Source organism: Exophiala bonariae, assembly GCF_035927105.1.
Source record: "Exophiala bonariae strain CCFEE 5792 chromosome Unknown scaffold_33, whole genome shotgun sequence".
NCBI lineage: Eukaryota > Fungi > Ascomycota > Eurotiomycetes > Chaetothyriales > Herpotrichiellaceae > Exophiala > Exophiala bonariae.
This window is the reverse complement of record NW_027042508.1, coordinates 389972-411285: the sequence shown is the minus strand read 5'-3', so window position 1 is coordinate 411285 and position 21314 is coordinate 389972. Positions and strand designations below refer to the sequence as shown.

The 21314-nt window shown below is 49.5% G+C and overlaps 6 protein-coding genes across 6 annotated transcripts; 3 read left to right on the top strand and 3 right to left on the bottom strand.

Moving 5' to 3' along the window:
* Positions 1-515: 515 nt before the first annotated feature.
* Positions 516-2338, bottom strand: LTR84_008816 (uncharacterized protein; the record flags this gene model as incomplete). The annotated part of the gene is made up of 4 exons (XM_064852360.1): positions 516-782; positions 832-989; positions 1043-1999; positions 2056-2338. 4 exons carry the CDS (start codon positions 2336-2338, stop codon positions 516-518), a joined length of 1665 nt encoding a protein of 554 aa, XP_064701634.1.
* A 2306-nt stretch (positions 2339-4644) lies between these two features.
* On the bottom strand, positions 4645-5434 carry LTR84_008815 (uncharacterized protein; the record flags this gene model as incomplete). The annotated part of the gene is made up of 2 exons (XM_064852359.1): positions 4645-5202; positions 5258-5434. The coding sequence occupies 2 exons, from the start codon at positions 5432-5434 to the stop codon at positions 4645-4647; spliced, it is 735 nt and encodes a 244-aa protein (XP_064701633.1).
* Positions 5435-9198: 3764 nt separating this feature from the next.
* LTR84_008814 (uncharacterized protein) lies at positions 9199-10822 on the top strand (the record flags this gene model as incomplete). The annotated part of the gene is made up of 2 exons (XM_064852358.1): positions 9199-10072; positions 10146-10822. The coding sequence occupies 2 exons, from the start codon at positions 9199-9201 to the stop codon at positions 10820-10822; spliced, it is 1551 nt and encodes a 516-aa protein (XP_064701632.1).
* An 896-nt stretch (positions 10823-11718) lies between these two features.
* On the top strand, positions 11719-15801 carry LTR84_008813 (uncharacterized protein; the record flags this gene model as incomplete). The annotated part of the gene is made up of 1 exon (XM_064852357.1): positions 11719-15801. The coding sequence occupies one exon, from the start codon at positions 11719-11721 to the stop codon at positions 15799-15801; it is 4083 nt and encodes a 1360-aa protein (XP_064701631.1).
* A 701-nt stretch (positions 15802-16502) lies between these two features.
* LTR84_008812 (uncharacterized protein) lies at positions 16503-20186 on the top strand (the record flags this gene model as incomplete). The annotated part of the gene is made up of 1 exon (XM_064852356.1): positions 16503-20186. One exon carries the CDS (start codon positions 16503-16505, stop codon positions 20184-20186), a length of 3684 nt encoding a protein of 1227 aa, XP_064701630.1.
* Positions 20187-20392: 206 nt separating this feature from the next.
* LTR84_008811 (uncharacterized protein) lies at positions 20393-21154 on the bottom strand (the record flags this gene model as incomplete). Its single annotated transcript, XM_064852355.1, has 1 exon — positions 20393-21154. The coding sequence occupies one exon, from the start codon at positions 21152-21154 to the stop codon at positions 20393-20395; it is 762 nt and encodes a 253-aa protein (XP_064701629.1).
* Positions 21155-21314: the final 160 nt, after the last annotated feature.

The following is a 21314-nucleotide window of genomic DNA, read 5'->3' as shown; positions in this document are numbered from 1 at the left end:
ATATACAATGCTCGAGAATCAAATGTAAGCTTCAAATCCACCCGAGACCTCTCTCATTCACTCTCAAGTCATGTTAGAGGTGTACTTCAGAACTCTACTTCGTCGTGTTAGTACGACTCAATCTTATCGCAATTCGTCCTAGATCAAAGATGCTCCCTCTGGAAAGCTTCTTGTGTAGTCGTTTTTGGAAATACGAGGCAGTGTCATTCATCACCAGGTCACCAATCATCGATCATCGATCATCGCATACAGGTTTCATGTCACGCAGATGATTCTTGGAGTATTGCTTGGTATCATCGAGGGCGACAAGTGCGGAATGAAAAGCGAAGTCGCGCTTAAACGGTCACGCAATGCATGGATCGGGTATTGGCGTCTCGGACAGAGCAAGTGGTGGTAACCTGCAAATGGGGCGTACGTAAAGCGAGAAGTCATGTCGTCGAAGTGAAGCGGAGGCAACCAATATAGAGTACAAGCCACAATCACGAGCCAGGTCACGGTCAACACCACATAGGCGCCTATCGTTGCTCACCTTGACCTTGACCACCTTGCTGTTGCGCCGCCATAGCTGCATACCACATGGAAAGATAATTGTGATATCCGCCATATGCTGCGTATGGATCTGCTCCTCCAGCTGCTGGTGGTGGTGCACCAGGCTGAGCTGCTGGAATGGCGGTAGGAGGATATCCAGGAGGAGGTTGCTGCTGGTGTTGCTGTTGCTGTTGTTGTCCTCCGTAATGGTCGGTATAGTCATCGCGTGTTTCACGAGCTTGAGATCGAGCACGCTAGATAGGATTAGCTTATGTTCGTAAGTTGGGGAAAATAAACACTCACAACTGTGTCGACCTTTTCCATGATGGCACGTTTCGCGGCGTCGATGGCTTGGCGAGTACCTATCAAACCAATCTCACGTTCTATGTCACGTCCAGTGGCGCTAGACACATTGATCTTGCATCCCGTCTGATTTTGCATATCGCGAATCGACTCACCCCCTTGAATATACGTTAATGGAAGATTTCGGGCAAGAAAGCCAGAGATCACATACCTTTTCCGATAATCATGCCAACAGCCTCACCAGGCACGGTGATTGAATCATTGATTTTACCATTGCCGCTCCCACCGCCCCCACCGCCACCACCGCCACCATGAGTATCCTCACGATCGCGATGGAGATCTTTGACGCTGATTCCTTTTTGATCGCTTTCGACAATCTCAAGGATGAGATCCCGAGCATATTGTTGGGCTGAAGGGCTGCCAATGAGGTTGACAGGTCGCATGCCATTGATACTCTTGTTCTCTCCCACAATGTTGACATGACATCCACTTCGATCTTGCAAATCTCGGATCGTCTCCCCACCTCTGCCAATGATTAAACCAACTGTGCGGTCGGGAACAAGCATTTGAAGACTGTCGCCCTCTCCCTTGGATTGGACTACAACAGCCTTGTTACCCCCTTGGGACCCCTGGTTGCCCTGGTTGCGAGATCTGTCTCCTCCGCCTCTTTTGGCCGACTCGTTGTCCTCGATGATTTTGAAGATCTCGGCCTTGGCAGCCGCTCGTGCTGATCGGCCGCCAGAAATCCTACAGTGTCTTTGTGTGCCAGCTACTTCAGGCCCATCCATGAATTGTACACGGGCTCCGGTAGTGCTTTCAACTCTTCTGAGATTCTCGCCAGAGCGGCCAATAATCAGACCAACCAAGCTTTTATCAAGTGGTACAATTTCCGATTCTCCATCCGCACCAGGAGCGGCACCTGCGACAGCGCCACGATCACGACCAGGGGACCTCTCATCTCGATATCTAGGAGAATAAAGGCCACCTCGAGGGGAGAATGAGCGTTCTCGGGTGAAGCCTCGGTCGTTGCCTCGTCTCTCGTCGCGGTAGGGATTGTTGTTGTACGGGTCACGATAGCCATCTCTGCTCATCCGTGGTGGGGAACGGGAAGGTGAGCGCGATCGTCTGTAACCTCTGTTGGCTGCCCGAGGATCCATATTGATGGGTGCTGAATATAATGTTAGTGATGGGTATTTGTCAGTGGAAAGAATAGTCAAAACTTACGTCGGCTTGGATCGTACGAAAGACCTTTTTCTGCGGCTATGTTTCGAGCTTTGGCAATGGCATCGGCAATGCTGACAGAGCCTGAACTAACAGGTTTTATATTTGCAAGATCGACACTCCCAGAATTGATGGGCTGTGGAAGTCCATAGGGTGTTGCGCCACCTGGAGGTGTAGCATATTGGGGTGGAGGATAGGGAGCGCCTTGAAGCGGTGGAGGGGGTGCTTGTGAAGGAGTGCCTCTCTGCGCAGCAAGCGCAGCTAAGATGTTACTTAGATCAGCCATGGTTTGCTGAACTAAGAACAGCTGTCAGAGAAATAAGAATCGATTCACGGCTGATGGAGCAATCAACGTAGGACGATTTCAGGGCTGAGATGTGATTGGAGATGAAGCAACTTGGAACAAAGGCTCAAAGCCCGACGACTTGCAGGTACAATCGTAGGTACTAGGTAAAATACAACTGCGAAGGAAGGAACCTGAAGAATTGTGCAAATGAGTGGGGCTCAGATGTTGGACCTTCAGTTGGAGTTGTTCTAGGTTTTTGAAATCCAAGTCTCGGGCCATGCAGGAAGTGAGTGCAGACTCGGACTTTGTCGCATGCAGTTGAATGCCGGTTTCAGAGCTTCGAGTGCAAGGTGCCAAGAGTGAATAAAAGCTGCTAGTGCCTCATCCAGCGGAGGGTGACGCCGCCCTGTACTTACGTCCGGTTTGTGCTAACCGAATGAGGGATTACCCGTTTTCGGGTGTTCAGCTCCTTGGCACGGATGGTGCAACGCCTGGATATGTACATTGCTCAAACAGTGTGGACAGGTCACAAGCAGCGAGAATTGGCCTTAAGTGTATGTGTGCAAAATAAAGGACAAAAGCGACGCGAATATCAATACTCGGTGAGGCTTTCAGGCATAGATAAGTAAGGCTTGAGGATGCGCCTACGGACGAGTTTTTTTGAGTACACCGAAGTGCATCTAACTCATTATTTGATTCGCGTCAATATCTGATTCAACTCAGTAGCATAGTCGCATAGTCGCATAGTCGCATAGTCGCATAGTCGCAAACAACGCAGCAACTGACTTAAAGTGGCCCGAATGAGGGTCCTGTCGGTCAGCATCGGTGGGCATTTGATACTTCCTCTGTGCCTGCGATGTCAGCAGTAGTCGAAAGAGATTTCTCCCAAGCGCACCTAATTGTCACCATCGACTCGAATCGACGGTCAATTGATGCTCTTAAAATGTCGCCTTACTACCAATACTAACTGAGTACTGATATTAGTATTCTAAATATCATGACTGGAAGCCAAATTAGGCAGTTCATAATTCGAATCTTTGCATCACTACTCACGATATACATGGGCACCGAACGAGCCAATAGCTTGTTCATTATACATGCATAACAACAATGGAAGCCCTAATCAATGTTTACGAGGAGAAATGCGTCTGCCACTGATATGATGAGCGTCAAGTACTGGTAAGACAATTGGAAATGGCGGATTCGCCTAGCTACGACCAACTAAGCGCTTAGTTATGGGTACAGGGTAGCAAAACTTGTGCTACTAACTAAATAAATAGCATGGCCGCTTAAGGTACTCTAAACTAGTTGTAAGCCCTAGAAAAGCTAGTGGCTACATTCCTAGCTGGAGCTACTATCACACTGGGGCCATGTCAAGTAGCTCAAAAGTTCAATAGTCGTCCAAGAAGATAACTACTTACACCCAAAATACTATTATGTATTATCAGGGGAAACTTGTCTTTTATTTAATCATAAGGCAATCGTAGAACTTCTAGACCATATCTTTGTTAAACTAAATCGAGTTAACAACGTAGAAAACGAGCTATTCAGTTTCCGTCAAGTTAGTAAGGAGTTTAATACCTTCTTGGCTGAGTTTCAGCAGCTCGACTTACGAGGAGAAACGTCAGAATAATCTCCATATATTCCACTTGAGTAAGCAATTAATCGTGAACTACGAGTTATACTTCTGCATCATGAGCTACCTAGTCGCGAAGGTAAGTACAATCAGCTACCACTTCACTCCGAAATTGGTCGAGGATGCGCCCAAATTTTAGTAGTCGTCCGGGTTACTGCCACAACCCTACCACATGTTGCAAATCTGATGAACAGTGTTGAGGTGGACACGGCTGAACAATTGTAATTCTAAAGCAACATCCTTCGAACGAATCCTCAATGCTGATATAAAGAACGAAGCGTTCTTGCCAGCTAAGTTCTGTTGACGGGCAATCTAACCTCTGCCAAGATCCCTCTGTTTGAACCCTCTTTATGTCAGTATTGCAACACGAAAAAGCTGCCCCCCCCCGATTTGTATCAGGGAAAGTCATGGAGATCATCTAGATTTTCAATCTATGTGAGTCTGCTTACCGTGTCCCTGTCTTGGATTCTCTAGTATAAAGAGGTCCAAAAGGGATGAGACAAGAGTATTCGATCGTCAAGGCGGGTCTCGCTGAGAACTTAAGTATTTGTACGCGGCGATGATCGAAGAGAACGGCTGCTTTGTTCAGCCCCATATTGCTATCCATACTTCCACGAATTTAGTGATTAAGTTCATTGCAATATTTCTAGGCCTATGTCTTTCTCAAGTTTCAGAGTCCAGGGACCTCGATTCCAAAATGCTCGCACAATTTCTGTGATGTTCGATGCTTTGCGAGCTTCTTGTTACCCGCCTGCGCGGAAAACCTCTTGCCACGGAAAGTTACTTCTGCTCCAAAACTAGGAGGATATCCTCGAAGCATAACCTCCTTGTAGATAGGAACCACATCCTGGCCTGCAAAATTTTCCTGCAAAGTTTTGGTATATCGCCAGATGTCAGTTTCAGAGGCTGTTGGAGTCCATTCTTCATCCGGCGACACTTCCTGCTCCGTCGTGCCCGTCTGAGCAGTAGGGAGCATCTGTTTTTCATTGTCAAATGTGACACCATGTAGATCTGAATTGTCGCTGATGGCACGATCGAGGATTTCTCGTTCTTGTGGAGTTCCTCGCCTTACTATGGCGCCCGTCCAACCGAGAACGACTTCTCTGAAATTGATGGAACCTTCGAGGTGGCCTAGCTCAGGTGACTGGTACAATCTAACCCCGTTGTCGCGCAATTGCTTGTAACACTTGTCATACCGAAGAAATACTTGTGCGTCGAGGAGGGATCCCTAAAACCGTTAGCCAAGTCAATTCGCAATTGATGTACGATATTGCACAAAATACATTTAAAGAAAGGATCTCCATGGAGCCAGATGTGTGTCGGAGCAATAAGTGGGCAAGTACATAGTTGAGGTACTTTTCACCCAGCCATTCGTCTTTTAGGCTGGTTTCCTTTGAGTCAAATAGCGATGTCTTTCCAACATTATTCTCTGCAGGGAGCTCGGAAACGGCCAATACCATGTCTGCTCTGGGATCAGCTTGTTTGAATAGAGGATCTGTGTGTGACACGTCTTCAGGTGCAACTTTTTGAGACTGTCGAAGACACAATACTTTTGTGAGTAACCGAAACATGAGCGGAGCCTAAAACTGATCATCTTCCTAGAGCAGCAAAAGATACTGAGTCGGGATATTTAATGCATTTGCTTTGACTGTCCGGCTGGAAATTGCAAAAATCTTTGCTGAATGAGCCTGCACACCTGGGACGCCTTGCATCACTGAAGCGTAATTCACAACAAGGATTTGGACCATAACATAACCGGTCAGAAAAGTTGCATGCATTAGCATGCATGTGTGAGCTAGCTTTTAAAGTTGCGATCAATAATTGCACGAGACAAGAGCCATCTGTGGTCATCCTTTGCCCGGTGAGGCTCTGCAACCTGGGTAGAGCGAGGGTTTGCTGTGCTGCTCGAGGCATTGAGTGATTGGGGCATCAAGAGGAGCAGTGGGGAGTAGGCCTTTCCAGCCAGTGTCTCAGCAACAAACATTCAACTTCTCGAGCTCGACAATGGTGAATAGTACAAGGCATGACAAAAGTTCTCTTCCCAAAAGGAGACTCAAACTTTGGCATTGATGTGGCGCAGCTTTAGCGCTTTATTCGGAATTGCTCACTTAAAATATCAATTTTCTGCAAATGAACCGATGTGGAAACATCAGAGTTCTCTATTCTGCTGGCTTGACCGGCCAGGGACCAGGGTGCAGATATGGAGAGATATGCATTGGCCCTGTGGACGTGAGGCCACTTAGTCATAGCTCGCAGCGAATGAATCTTCTTCATACTGCAAAGCTGCCAGCAGGAGCTGAAGTGCGCCTAGTTTCTTAGAGAACGTTGGCACAAGCTGCCACCGCACAGAAGCAGAAGATCAACTGACTTGACCGGCGCTAGAAATGGTGCGATGTTCTCTCCATTAGGACAATTGGGCTGCATGTTAACATACACGTAAGATAAGTCCGTTGTATTCGTGGTTGCGACATATCCTTGCAAGAGACTTGGTTTTTGAGGCTGATTTCTATTGTGCTAAAATTGGGCTCAACCTGCTTTCTTCCCACCAACGTAAAGCGCATCCTCAGGATCACAACCTGGGGAAGGAGACAGGAAGCTAAGAGCCGGTATTGGCCCAGCAGCTTTCCAAGGCAGTGCATGAAGTTGACTGGAATTGAGTAACGCCCGATTAAGGTATGCATGGGTGAGGGGTGGGCGCGAGTCCTCGTGGATGGGGAAGGCTGAGGGGGGATTGTGCCGGACGGGCCGTCCCAGAGGCAGGCCAATTGTCCTGGGCTATTCCGACGTCGAGGACTATCCATCGATGTGGAGTTTTGACGGGCTATTTTCATCGATGGGTATGTCCTGTTATGGCCCATGATTTTATGTCAAGACGCGTCCTAGCCAACCTTTGGCTACAGGATATGCGGGCTATGATGTGTTGATGCCTGTGATCCTGCTGCTAGCCTGTTCAGCAGTGAAGGGCGCTTTGCGCTAAGAAACCTTGTCTCATCCGACAAACTACAGCATCACAACTATTTTAGGGCCCCGTCAATCTCCAAGGAATAAACACTCATCCTCCACCAAGGTGATGCCACGGGGCTTCTTAGTAGAGTCAGACTCAGCATTTCGGTTCACAAATGAAGGGTCTTCTAGGCCGCCTATCGTTGCCACATGCACCCCTCCAACTGAACGTTTTAGAATTGTTCCATTCATGTCCTTATGACCCCAAGCAAGCCACTCTCGCGAAGGCTTCTAGATCTGTCACACCGGTTGTGAAGCACACTGACCATTTTCCGCCACATGCTACTCAAGTTCCGTGCGAAGCCTGTTTGTGCGCTAATTCGAAGCACAAGGACCCAAGCCATGTCTGCGGCAACGCACATCATGCGCAATACGATTCATAACAAAAGGAACAGACAAGTGATCATGATGTGGATTGAAGCTGAATAGGCGAGCAAGCGGAGCACTTAGCACACCCCAGATGCAGGGTTGCCGTTGACGCTGCACGCGTTGAAGCACCAGAGGATGATAGGAAGTGTTACGGTGAGTATTAGGATGAGCAGCATTAAAAGCTGGGCACCATGTGGGTCAGTCTCTCATGAACTGCGAGCAGATTTTACTTCCCCTCAGTCGCCAGGGCGATAATCACCAAGGCGTGCACTTAGTCTACGTGCACACAGAACGGGACTGTTTTCTGGCTAACGTGAGGACGCATTTGCATTAGACTGGTTTTGGGATGGGGTTTCACTTACGTGCCGACACATCAGTAGTAATGAAGAACAGTCAGCACCTGTCTGTCTGCCATCCTTTTGTTCTTCCATCATTGCCGGTACCTGTTATAACTCCAAACCCAGCCTAAGCTCGATTGTAAACGATGGAGGTTGATAGCCCTTCATAATCCCACTCCTGCTCGTGAACAATTCACATCTAAGGGGTTTAATGCACTGGTTCACCAACCAGAATGGATATTAATCTTTCAATATTGCCCTACTCTGGCAACGGTGGCTTGTGTCGAACGTCGGCTTTCCCAAGGGTCTAGCGTATGGATTAAACACGCTCCAAGCTCTGATGGCGTCGTCTCTATTCCAGAGCTTGACAAGTGTTCTGCCATCCACTGAATTCACTGTAGCGGGGATGAACTCTCTGCCACTCGGCAATGTACACAAGTATATTAGATGCGGCCACCTCTGAATTGGAAGATCCAAAGAATGCAAGTCACAGGTTAGAAAGACACAAGCCCATTCTTGCTCGACCTTGCTTCCATTTCGCCACCTAATGGCGATGCAATGAAGACACTGAAAATGTTTTGATTTGCGAAACCATGCCAGCCTCATAGGGGCAACAGCCTCATCCCGGCCACGCGTCAGGTGCAAAATCACGATGTCGATATGCTAAGGGTGGACGTTGGACATATCACTCCAGATTGCAACCTTGTTCCAGCTAGCTAGCGCAGCTGCCTCGGAATCAATGTCTTGGAAACCTCCACTCGCAACATAATTCGCGCGACACGACAGAACTCGACTTCTTCAGCAATTCTCTACGACAAAAAACCATGTCGTCAACTGTCAGACCATTCGCTTACGTGTCTCATCTATCCCCTATTCCTGAACGACTCGCAAGTCGTGCACATCGCATCACCAGCCAAGAAGATCGCGCTTTTTCGCTGGGAAAACGGTGAACTTAGCGCTGAGATTCGTATTGACTGGGCCCCTTTAAAAAATGGATCTGTTGACAAGGCTCTGTGCAGCTTCTGCCAGAAGATCCACCTCAGAAGGCTGGCAACAAGTCATGGACCCTCGCGGGCGCAGGCATTATTGCCCAGAACCTGCTGCAATCTTTCGATAACAAAGACGGATTCAGGCGCGAACTGTTGTCTTTTGGAATACAGGGCGTATAAGAGCTGGATTGGGCCAAGCAAGACACAGTGTTGACGGAAGATGGATTGGATAGTAGTCAAGTCTGCACCAACAAACCCGGGCTCTGGGTCGGTCCAGATCGCCAGTTCTTGTTGGAAATGGACATTGGGATGCATAAAGCACTCGGAGTCGTCAAGTTCAAACTCCATGACGTGAACTTCGCGTCTCTAATGCCCAAAAAGTCGTATCAATTGTTTGTAAATGTCAAACATCCACTTTTCGTCAGTGCACTTCGTCGTGAAACAAATGCACCATAACAGACCTGGGAAATATTTGGAAGCATCATTCGCGTTGCTCTCATTATTTTTGAGGACGCTCTGGCTTATATGAAGAGGCTCTCCAACGGAACAGAACAGATTCGTCTCCTGGAAACCATCAAGAAGGGTGAGTTCGTCCAGCAATCAGCAAAATGGGACGCCGATAATGCAAAATCAATCCCCCTTCTGAAAGCCCTCGACGATACAATGGAGCACAATTTCGCGGCCATTACGCCGAGATATGAAATCTGCCAGCCAGTCACTGTTCAAACGCACACTTCATCGTCTCCTCCTTGTTTACCAATTCCTTCTCCTTCTCCTTCTCCTTTAACACAGTCATCATCCTCTTCCTCAGCGACAATGGCAGGAGGGCCAGGCTCCGGCTTCGTCACAGGCAAGTCGAAGCGCAAAATCAATGGGCGAAAGCAAAGACGCAAGGCCGACGCAGCGGCCAAAAGACTCGCAGAGTCGAGGGCAGAGGCTGACAGCTTCGGCAATGAATTTTCCGTTGACGAGTTGACTGCCTCCACCACACTTGAAGCGAGCTTGGTTACAAACTCGTCACCTCTGCACAATAAGGGGCGGAGGTCGCTGGACAATGAGGCTGGTGAAGCACAGGAGTGTACGTCACTGTCACAGGCAGGGTCTTCTGGTCGTCACTTGCCAGTGGATCTGGGGGCACGTGAAGTAGCTTCACCAACGTCTGATGCATCTGATCAAACAATCACCCAGGCTAACTTCAATCATCCTTCACACCTCCCAAGCAGACTCAAGCCCAACACTGTCAGCATGGCTGGAGTCTTTGAAGATGGACCTGCCGGTATTCAGGAAGAATCGGCATTGCGTGCTTTCACCGAAGTCGCACTGCCATTTAAGTTTGATAGCCTTGACCCAAGACTGAAGTGCCCGAAACCAGACTGTCGGAAGTTGACAAGTTGTTGGGGTGAGTTTATTTTGGATCTCAGCCCTAGATCCTTTCCGTTGCTTGAGCTTCATGCTGACTTCACAACTTGCAGATTCTGTTTCGGTGATTTGTCCTGCTTGCAGCCCCAACAGTTTCACCAGATATTGCTGCAAAGAACACCTGTACGAAGACATTCGACGCCACTGGCTTCTTGATTGTGGCAAACATCCCATCACTGTACCTGTCGATCCGGATACAGTTCGTCCCTGCCAGCTTCCTCGAACGTCCTACATCACTGGCCATTTTTCAAATCACATTGAACGCCACCGACAAGCAGTTTACCGTGCAATGGAACCTGCAGACTACTTCATTTTCGACGACAACGAGCAGCTGACAACCGAGACCCCATCCAAAGTGGAATGGCAATTGGTACGCGGAACGGGGCAAGTGCAAAAGAAAATCTCATTCCTCAACGACGGAACAATGCTCTGTCCTCATGCTTTCTTCAATCACCACATTTTGCAATGTCTGAAGTTTGGCGGGCCACTTGCGGAAAACAGTAGCAATATCGCGTTCCACATGATCAGAGATTTCATGATCGTCGACGGCAGTTGGACTGAAGAAATCCTGACGACCCTGTGCATGCAAGTTGCTTTCGAATGGGGTTACAAAGTGCCAGAGCACTTTTACAACGTGGACCAAGTCAACCTCATCTATCAAAACTTAGGTCGTTTGCCAGTGCCTATGCGTCTGCAACACGGTTGGAGCTCACTTCAGTCCTCAAATTGACCTCACTGAATGCGATGATTTGTCACTATATTGACTGAGCGAAGGAGCAATAGGTGTCCTGTACACAGAGGGGAGGGAACAACTCCACATGTGGAATGAGCACAGAATCATGACGAAATTTGGCACTGACAGCCTTGACGAAAGCATGGGTAAGGCGTTCAAATTGGTTTCATGAGAGAGATCGAGATACCCCCACATTCTTGGTGTTGGCCATTGGTTTTAGCTGGATCCCCATCGATCAGAGAAAGTCTTGGATATTGTCCGGGAACCACATGAAGCCCAGTTGCTACCTAGGTAGCTACATGTCATAGATACGAAAACCTCAAATGAAATTGAACTGGTCCTGTCGCGGACCTCCACCTTAAAGTTCTACAACGTCGGTGGTCTCCGAAGCCACGTGACGAGCATATCTCGAACATCGTACCAAAGTCCCACTTCCACCTCAACCGAAGATGGAGATAGGCGGGGGTCTCGCCTCGCATTTGTACCTTTCGTGACCACTCATCTGCATTCCTTGAAGCCACCCACTATCGGTAAAGTCTAAGAGATCTACAATACCATCTTTCTGATTCGTGGGCATCTCTCCACGCCCGCCTGTGCCCTATCAATCATGTCAACGGATTACTTTCCTTCTGATGTGAGCTTCAGGTAATCGCCGATAAGATCGATCGTGAGTAGAATCTGCTTTAGCACTCCTTCTGAAGTTGTTTCCCCAAAAGCTGTTTGTGCGTGTACGAGTTGTGATCGCGTCCCGTGTGTCCCGCCAGAATCTCAATGGCCACAGGTGGAGCACTTACCATATAGATATCCTTCACCCTTCCTCCTCCACTCTACTCTGCCTGCACGAGTTTGAACCTTTCGTACTTCTACCCATTGCGACCGCGGGTCTGCCAAACATGGCGCCAGGCCTTGTCGAAACAACCGCTACCAACACCGGGCCAGCATCATTACAGTCCCTGACTGAAGATTACGATGACACACTCCGCTTCTATCTCAATGGAACAAAGGTCCAGTTGGACACAGTCGACCCTGAGATCACCCTGCTCGAATACCTGAGGGGAATAGGCCTGACAGGCACAAAACTGGGCTGTGCAGAAGGTGGATGCGGAGCATGTACGGTGGTGGTTTCGCAGTTGAATCCTACCACTGGAAAGATATATCATGCCTCAGTCAACGCTTGTCTGGCTCCGCTGGTCAGCGTGGATGGGAAACATGTCATTACAGTCGAGGGCATTGGAAATTCAAAGAGTCCGCACCCTGTACAACAACGCATTGCTGTGGCGAGTGGGAGCCAATGTGGGTTCTGCACACCTGGAATCGTCATGAGCTTATATGCGTTGCTGAGAAACAACGGGCCTGAGGCGAGCGAGACTGAAGTGGAAGAAGCATTTGATGGGAACCTATGTCGCTGCACTGGCTACAGACCAATCTTGGATGCCGCTCAAAGCTTCAAGAAGACGTGTGGAAAGTCGCTAGCCAACGGTGGATCAGGATGCTGTATGGACTCTGGCAGCGGTGGTGGATGTAACGGAGCAAATGGTGTTGCTGATACCACCGCTGACAAGAAATTCACCCCTCCGGCCTTCATCCATTACGACAAGTCTACAGAACTGATTCACCCTCCGGCCTTGAGTAAGCACGAGTTCAAACCCCTAGCCTTCGGTAACAAAAGAAAGAAGTGGTATCGTCCAGTCACCCTCCAACAACTCCTTGAGATCAAGAATGCCTATCCAGGTGCAAAGTTGATTGGCGGCAGCACGGAGACTCAAATCGAGATCAAGTTCAAGGCAATGCAGTACTCTGCCTCGGTCTACGTTGGTGATGTTGCCGAATTGCGGAAGTACTCTCTTCACGATGACTACCTGGAAATCGGTGGCAATGTGGCACTCACTGACCTGGAAAACATCTGCGACGAGGCTGTCAAGCATTACGGTCCAGCCAAAGCTCAGCCATTCGTGGCCATCAAGAAAGCTATCAGATATTTCGCTGGCCGACAGATACGAAACGTCGGAACCCCGGCGGGTAATCTAGCTACAGCATCCCCAATCTCAGATCTCAACCCAGTATTCGTGGCTACAAAGTCCACGCTGATCGCCAAGTCGCTCAAGGAGACGACTGAGATCCCCATGTCAAGCTTCTTCAAGCGCTATCGAGTGACCGCATTGCCCGAGGACGCTATCATCGCGGCAATGAGGATCCCAGTCGCAAGTGAAATCGGTGAATATGTGCGGAGCTACAAGCAATCGAAGAGAAAGGATGACGATATAGCCATCGTCAATGCCTGTCTAAGAGTTGCCCTGGACGATTCTTACAAGGTTAAAGATGCGGAGCTAGTGTATGGCGGCATGGCTCCCATCACCATTCAAGCAAAACAAGCAAATGAATACATCATCGGAAAGACATTTACTGACCCGCAGACCCTCGAAGGAGTAATGAACGCTCTAGAGAAAGATTTCAATCTCCCATTTGGCGTTCCGGGTGGCATGGCAACATACCGAAAATCCCTCGCCATTGGGTTCTTCTACCGTTTCTACCAGGATGTGCTGCTGGGACTTGAGGAAACCAGTCAAACCGTTGATAAAGAGGTTATCGAGGAGATTGAGAGAGATATCTCGACGGGAAACAAAGATCTCGAGAGCTCTGTTGCCTATTCTCAGAAAATCCTCGGAAAGGGAAATCCTCATGTAGCAGCTCTGAAACAATGTACGGGTGAGGCTCAATATACGGATGATATTCCACTCCAGAGGAATGAGCTCTACGGCTGTCTAGTGCTGTCTACGAAGGCCCATGCCAAGCTACTCAGCGTTGACGCTAGCCCGGCCTTGGACCTGCCGGGCGTGGTTGACTGGGTTGATAGGAACGACATTAGCAAGGAAGCAAATTGGTGGGGCGCACCTGTCTGCGATGAAGTCTTCTTTGCTGAAGATGAGGTTTTCACAGCTGGTCAGCCTATTGGCATGATCTTAGCCAACACTGCTAGTCAAGCTGAAGCTGGTGCACGAGCAGTCCTCGTTCAATACGAAGAATTACCCGCTATCTTCACTATCGAGGAAGCTATCGAGAAGCAAAGCTTTTTCGAGCATTATCGATATATTCACAAGGGCGATGTGGAAGAGGCATTCAAGAATTGCGACTTTGTGTTTGAAGGAACTACCCGAATGGGAGGGCAAGAACATTTCTATCTCGAGACCAATGCCGCGCTAGCCATTCCCAAGCCCGAAGATGGTGAGATGGAAATCTGGAGTAGTACGCAGAACCCGACGGAGACGCAAGCATACGTGGCGAAGGCTCTTGGAGTGCAGTCGAATAAGGTCGTGTCTAAAGTTAAGCGACTCGGCGGTGGGTTTGGAGGCAAGGAAACGAGATCAATCCAACTTTCGACAATCTGCGCTGTTGCTGCGAAGAAAGCCCGTCGTCCAGTCCGATGCATGCTCAATCGAGATGAAGACATCATGACGTCTGGCCAACGACATCCATTCTTGGGCATCTGGAAAGTTGGTGTGAATAAGGACGGCAAATTGCAAGCCTTGAAGGCGAATGTCTTCAACAACGCAGGCTGGTCGCAGGATCTTTCTGCTGCAGTTGTCGACAGAGCTTTGTCCCACATCGACGGATGTTACAACATTCCAAACGTCGACGTCGACGGTCGATTATGTAAGACCAACACTGTGTCCAACAGCGCATTCCGAGGCTTTGGAGGCCCACAGGGCATGTTCATTGGCGAGTCGATCATGGAAGAGGTTGCCGATCATCTCAAGATCCCAGTGGAGAAACTCCGCGAGATCAATTTCTACAAAGACGCTGAAGAAACACACTTCAACCAAGCCTTGGAAGATTGGTATGTGCCACTGATGTACAAACAAGTACAAGAGTCAGCCAACTACGCCGAGCGCCGAAAAGCTGTTGATGAATTCAACGCCTCGCACAAATGGCAGAAGAAAGGACTGGCCCTCATTCCCACGAAGTTCGGTATCTCCTTCACCGCTCTCTTCCTGAATCAAGCCGGCGCGCTCGTGCATGTCTACCACGACGGCTCCGTTCTCGTCGCGCACGGCGGCACAGAAATGGGTCAAGGTCTACACACGAAGATCTGCATGATCGTCGCCGAAGCACTGCAGGTACCTCTTTCCGAAGTCCACATCTCCGAAACCTCCACCAACACCGTCGCAAACACCTCGTCTACCGCGGCCTCCGCCTCCTCCGACCTCAACGGCTATGCGGCCTACAACGCGTGCCAACAGATCAACGAGCGCCTGGCACCCTATCGCGAAAAACTGGGACCGGACGCAACAATGAAACAACTCGCGCATGCCGCATACTTCGACCGCGTCAACCTGTCTGCCAACGGCTTCTACCGCACGCCCGACATCGGCTACACGTGGGGCCCGAACCCAGCAGACCCATCCGCCGAAAACACAGGCAAGATGTTCTTCTACTTCACACAGGGCGTGACTGCCAGCGAAGTCCTCATCGACACACTCACCGGCGACTGGACGGTTTTGCGCACGGACATCAAAATGGACGTCGGCCACTCCATCAACCCGGCGATCGACTACGGCCAGATCGAGGGCGCGTACGTCCAGGGCCAGGGACTGTTCACGACCGAGGAATCCCTGTGGCACCGCGCGTCCGGGCAGATCTTCACGCGTGGGCCGGGCGCCTATAAGATCCCCGGGTTCCGCGACATTCCGCAGGTCATGAATGTGAGTCTGTTGAAGGACGTGGAGTGGAAGAATCTTCGTACGATCCAGCGCTCCAGAGGTGTCGGGGAGCCGCCGTTGTTCATGGGCAGTGCCGTCTTCTTCGCCATTAGGGATGCACTGAAGGCCGCGAGGGCCCAGTATGGCGAGGACGAGGTGTTGAGTCTGAGGAGTCCCGCGACGCCGGAGAGGATCAGGATTAGTTGTGCAGATCCGATCCTCAAGAGGTCTGTCGTGGTGCCGAGGGAGGGTGAGAAGAGTTTCTTTGTTAGTATTTGATTTGAGATGAATTTGAAACTTAAGGTATTAGGTAGTCATGGGTCTGAAATCGTGGATGTACGTACCAGATGATGAGCTCTTGAGAGACACGGAAACACAATGATAGTACAGGGCTAGTTACCCAGGTAGTTTGCGTGACTGTGTGCCAGAGTATGCAATGGTGTTCTCTGTGACTTTCGGGAATGGTATGAATACTACTAGTATCTGCATCATCTGGCTGACTCCTTGACTCCAACTACTCGTATGTTCAAGAAATTTATTCCGTACAACGCGTGGACCACACTTCTTGTAGGTAGTCGCTTCCAATGCACTACTTTCTCTCTTTGGCACTCTGTTCTGGCTACTCTAAAAGACAGCAACCTAGATAATGTGCCCGCATCAAAGATATTGATACAGGCTTGCATTCCTCGGGTGAAGAAGCCCAAAGGTTGACGTCGAAGTCAAGCGAGAAATCTTTTCTGTCATACGGTGGATTTTACCCCTGAGCCACGCAGAAATCGCGCCTACTGTTGACCAGATTCAGGGAAAATGCTGCTCTGTCAGACCGTTTATTCCTACAGTCACATCATCTAGGCACACTCAGGCTCCACTCATCCACCAATCAACATCTCTCACCTTCACTTTCATTGTCACTCAGCCCTGTAATTTTCATCTCTTCTCACTCCTGCAACATTGTATCAACTTGCTCATCTTCTCTTACAATGTCCACCGATCATCCGTTTTCTAACGAAATGGAGGTTGACGACGATGAGCCGTTCGATGCCAACAGCTTTTTCATTGGCCCGTCAAACATGGATCACATCACCACTATCAGAGACTCATCTGCAGCCTCACCTCGCAGCCAACAATTTGTGCCAATCGACACATCCGAAGCGGACCGGATGGAAGACTACATTGCGCTAGGGACGATTCGCCTGATCGCGCGCCACAATACTGAGCATGAATTCCATATGAAAGGCGTCAAGAAAGAAGAGCCTTACCCCAATCGCTCACTTGTGCAAGGTGAGAAAAACCTGTGGTTGAAGACCAAGGTCCAACGGTTGCCAAACGATAAAGCCATCGCTAGACTCTACGTACTTCCGGAAGATATCAACAGAAGTACTAGAGGATCTCTGAAGGATTTTAGGAAAGTCCTCAGATCTTTGGTGGATTTCGTCGACACATCTCCCAAAACTTGGAATGGTGACTTCGATCCTGACTCTCCGTTGAAGTCCTACCACAGCATAAGTGATGATCAAGAAGAGTCTCTATTCTACATCTTCAACACTTTGGAATCTCCCAAACCTTCAATCGAGACGTTGTCAGCCGATATCTATTCTGAGCAGGCTATGTCAGATATTCTGCAGGATGACATTGATGGACTAAAGACCCAACTTTATTCCTATCAGAAACGGTCTGTGGCCATGATGCTCCAGAAAGAAGCCTGCCCAGCCAAGACTGTTGACTCCCGAAAGCCACCATTCACCGATCTCCGTGGCAAGCGCTTCTACTTTGATGTTTTGGAAGGCATCCTTCTGAGTCAGCCAGTTCTGTACAGCGAACCTCAAGGGGGTATTCTTGCTGAGACCATGGGCTATGGTAAGACATTGATATGCCTTGCCTTGATTCTTGCGACTCGAGGCCATTATCCCAAGATTCCTGAAGGACGACTTGACATCATTTCAACCGAACTCAATCAGCGAACTCCAAGCTTGCTCGATCTTGCAGCAAAAACCTTGAAACTGTCGGGTACCCCATGGAAAGCACAACTTGCAAACCTTGAACAAAGAGGATACTACTTTGATCGAGTAAGAGATGCCATTGATCAATACGATGCCACATTTGCCGAACCAATTTTCCATCCGACAACCCCAAAGCGACGAGCCAGTACACGAGAGAGTTTCAATGTTTTACGCCTTTGCTACGCTACTCTAGTGATTGTACCACCCAATCTGCTCGTGCAATGGCAGCAAGAAATCGAAGAGCATACTCATGGCTACGCCCTAGATGTTCTCGCTCTTGACTCGTCCGTCAAAGTCATTCCATCATATCAGACTCTGATGAAGCATGATATTGTATTGATTACAAAGGCTCGCTTCGAACAGGAATATCGCGATGATGACCTCAACCAGGGCAGGCGATCAAGGGGCGAGGGAAAATTTCGATCCCCACTAACCGAGGTTCGTTGGCTAAGGGTCATATGTGATGAGGGACATGGCTTTGCAGGGGCAAACTATCGCACCAATGCAATGACGATGCTAGACAAGATGTCGATTGAACGACGATGGGTAGTTTCCGGAACACCATCCAATTCTCTGCATGGGGTTGAGGTGAACCTTGCTACCAATGAATCCACGAATGACGATGAACAATGCCGCAAAGAATCTATTCGAACGGCTCTAGAACGCAGGAAGACCAAAGATTCTGGAACTGAAGAGATCAAAGACATGGAGAAACTTCGTGTCATGGTCGTCAGGTTCCTCAAACTACAGCCATGGGCGAATCAAAAGGGCCATGACTACGCAGATTGGCGGACCTATCTAGCACCATTTGATACTCAAGGAAATCGAAGGTTCGCTCCTGCTCTTCGGACGATTTTGCAAGCGCTCATAGTCAGGCACCGCATCGAGGATATTGATACTGATTTGTCTTTGCCCCCACTGTACAACACTACTGTCTATCTTCAACCGAGCTACTACGATAAACTCAGTATGAATCTGTTCAGGGTGGTACTGACATCGAACGCTGTCACATCGGAGCGAGCCGATGAAGATTATATGTTCCATCCCAAGAACAGGAAGTCTCTCGATGAGTTAATCACCAACCTTCGACATTCAAGTTTCCACTGGGTTGGGTTTACACACCATGAAATTTCACAAGCTCTACACGTAAGCAATACTTATCTCGACAGTCACCTTGATTCAATATCAGACAGAGATGGCACTTTGATCACTGAGGCCATCATGAACGCCGAACGTGCTGTAGCCGACTCTGGCTGGAAGGCCTTTTCATCACTTCATGAAATTGGTGTCTATGTGGAGGATTTCCCTGAACATGCCGCTGAAGCATGGGCGTTGCATGGAGGGGTGTCGAAACCACTGCTTTTGGGCACAGTGCAAGCTCGGGAAGCACAGCAGCATATCTTAAAGCATGTTCAAGCTGACGACCCCGCCTCAGGATTGATTGGTGCTGGGCTTCGAGCGATGCATTCTGCTAAAGCCAGAGCTTCTGCAGAACAACAGACCCGCAGCAAAAGTGCGAACGGTGCGAATGGAAAATCGCAACTACCTGGTTCTGGAGAGGGTCCGAAGATCAAGCATCAGTCCGAGTCTCCCATGCCACTGTCGTCGCCGACAAATGCGAAACCTGATACCTCTCCTACCATTGCAACACCCGTCTCTCCGGCAAGCAAAAGATCATTTCCTCTGGCAAACCTTCCATTGCCATCGGATCTTCGAAAAACCAAAATATTGGGCTTTACCTCTGCCAAACTCAATTATCTATGTTCGCAGATCCTAAAATTTCACAAGGCTGAAAAGATCATCATATTCTACGATTCCAATAATATCGCATTCTGGATCGCCGAAGCTCTGGAACTTCTGTCGGTGAAATTCCTTATCTACGCCAACACCCTCTCAGTGAGCAAGCGTGCAGCATACCTTGCTACGTTCAACCACTCAGACGTTTTCCGTGTCCTCCTGATGGATCTGAAACAGGCATCACACGGTCTTCATGTAGCGTGCGCCAGTCGTGTCTTCATCATTTCACCTATCTGGCAACCAAGCGTCGAATCACAAGCGATCAAACGAGCTCATCGTATTGGACAAAGCAAGCCAGTCTACGTTGAAACACTCGTCCTTCGAGGGACATTGGAAGAGAAAATATTGCACCGCCGACGCCAGATGAGCAACGTCGAGCTCTTGAGAGCAGAGAAAAGCTTGCTTGATGATGGTACCATGAATGACATCATCAGGGAAGAGGGATTTTTGAGGATCACTGATGAGGAGAAGTTGACAATGGAGGGAAGTACGTTGGAAACTCCCATCCCGCTGTTTGACAAGACTGGTGACGGTCGGGTTGGTGGACTTCATGATGAGGATACCGACTTGATACTCGGAATGGAAAACGAACGTGTCACGAAGAAGAGAAACAAGACCACCAAGAAGCCGGCACTACAAAAGCGATCGGTCGCATTTGCTACTCCACCGAGCACCCTTGGCAAAGAAGCTATGAGATTCGCAACTCCTCTTCGGGATTTGCCAAGAGAGGACGATAATGGGAATCTAACCCGACAGCAGGAGACTCCATCTTCGTCTGCTTCCTCATCCATATTCGGCGGCGGAGAAAAGCCGAAGAAAAGCGTGCGGGTTGCATTTGACTTTCCACCAGGCCCAGGTGAGCCATGAGCTCCACAAACGTGTGGTGGTGTCTCAAAGGGCGGCGCTGTAGATATATCGAACTTGATGCTTTGGGAGGAACATCCACACATATCATAGCTGAGATAGCTAGCTAGCTTAGCTCGCTTTCAACAGATGCTGGTATGCTGGATAGACACCAATCAGAACATGTGAACAACGTTTCATTAAGCAGAATACCATTCAGTATATAACGCCTACAAACACCCATTCCCATTCAAAGCCTTAGCCTCACCACCAGCAACCCCCTTCGCACCGCCCTCCTTAGCCTCGACCTCCTTCCACTTGCGAAACAACTTCTGAAAAGCCAAGGGATCCTGCGCCCCACTGACCTCCCAAAGATCATTGATCTCATAATTCGGCACACCACTGATGCCCTTCCGCCTGGCCTCATCCGCGATGCGATCGACCTCGTCCCCGTCCCGCCCACTGACGAGAAACTCTTTGATCTCCTCGGCCGTGCCCAGCTTCGCCTCGACGCCGACCTCGACCAGCGTCTCGAGCGTCGTGATGTCGACCTCACGCTCAAAATACCGGCGCCACAGGCCCAGCATCGTCGCGTTCTGCGCCTCCTCCCCCCCGTGGTTCTGCGCGTAGTACACCAGGCGGTGCCCGTTGCGGCTCGGGCCCGTCATGCCGCCGAACTTGAAGTCCAGGCCCTCGCCCGCCGCCGTTTGCCGCATCGTCGCCTCGATCTGCGCCGCGCGCTGGGGGCCGAACTTCTCCGCGTACATTTCTCGCCGCGGGCGTGATTTCACCGGGAACGGTGGTGGCACGGGTCCTGTTGTCACCGTGTGTTGTGGTGGTGGTTGCAGGTAGAATGGCGTGTATTTCAGGTGGAATTTGTCGTCCGGGTACGTCTTCTTGTGCTCGCTAATGGCGCGTGAGAGCCTTGAATGTCCCACCATACACCATGGACAGACCACGTCAGAAGTTATCAGGATGTTGTATGTCGACATGGTTGATTTGAGGTGGCGCAGAGTTGGGCTGATGCGCATTCAATTTAATGCGTGGTTTCTTTGTGAGATCTGTGTGGAATTGGAGGGTTGGTTGACTCCTCTCTCTCGTTCTCTCTCTCTGTGGTGGTAGGGCGCTGCCTGGTCTATTATACTGGAGTTG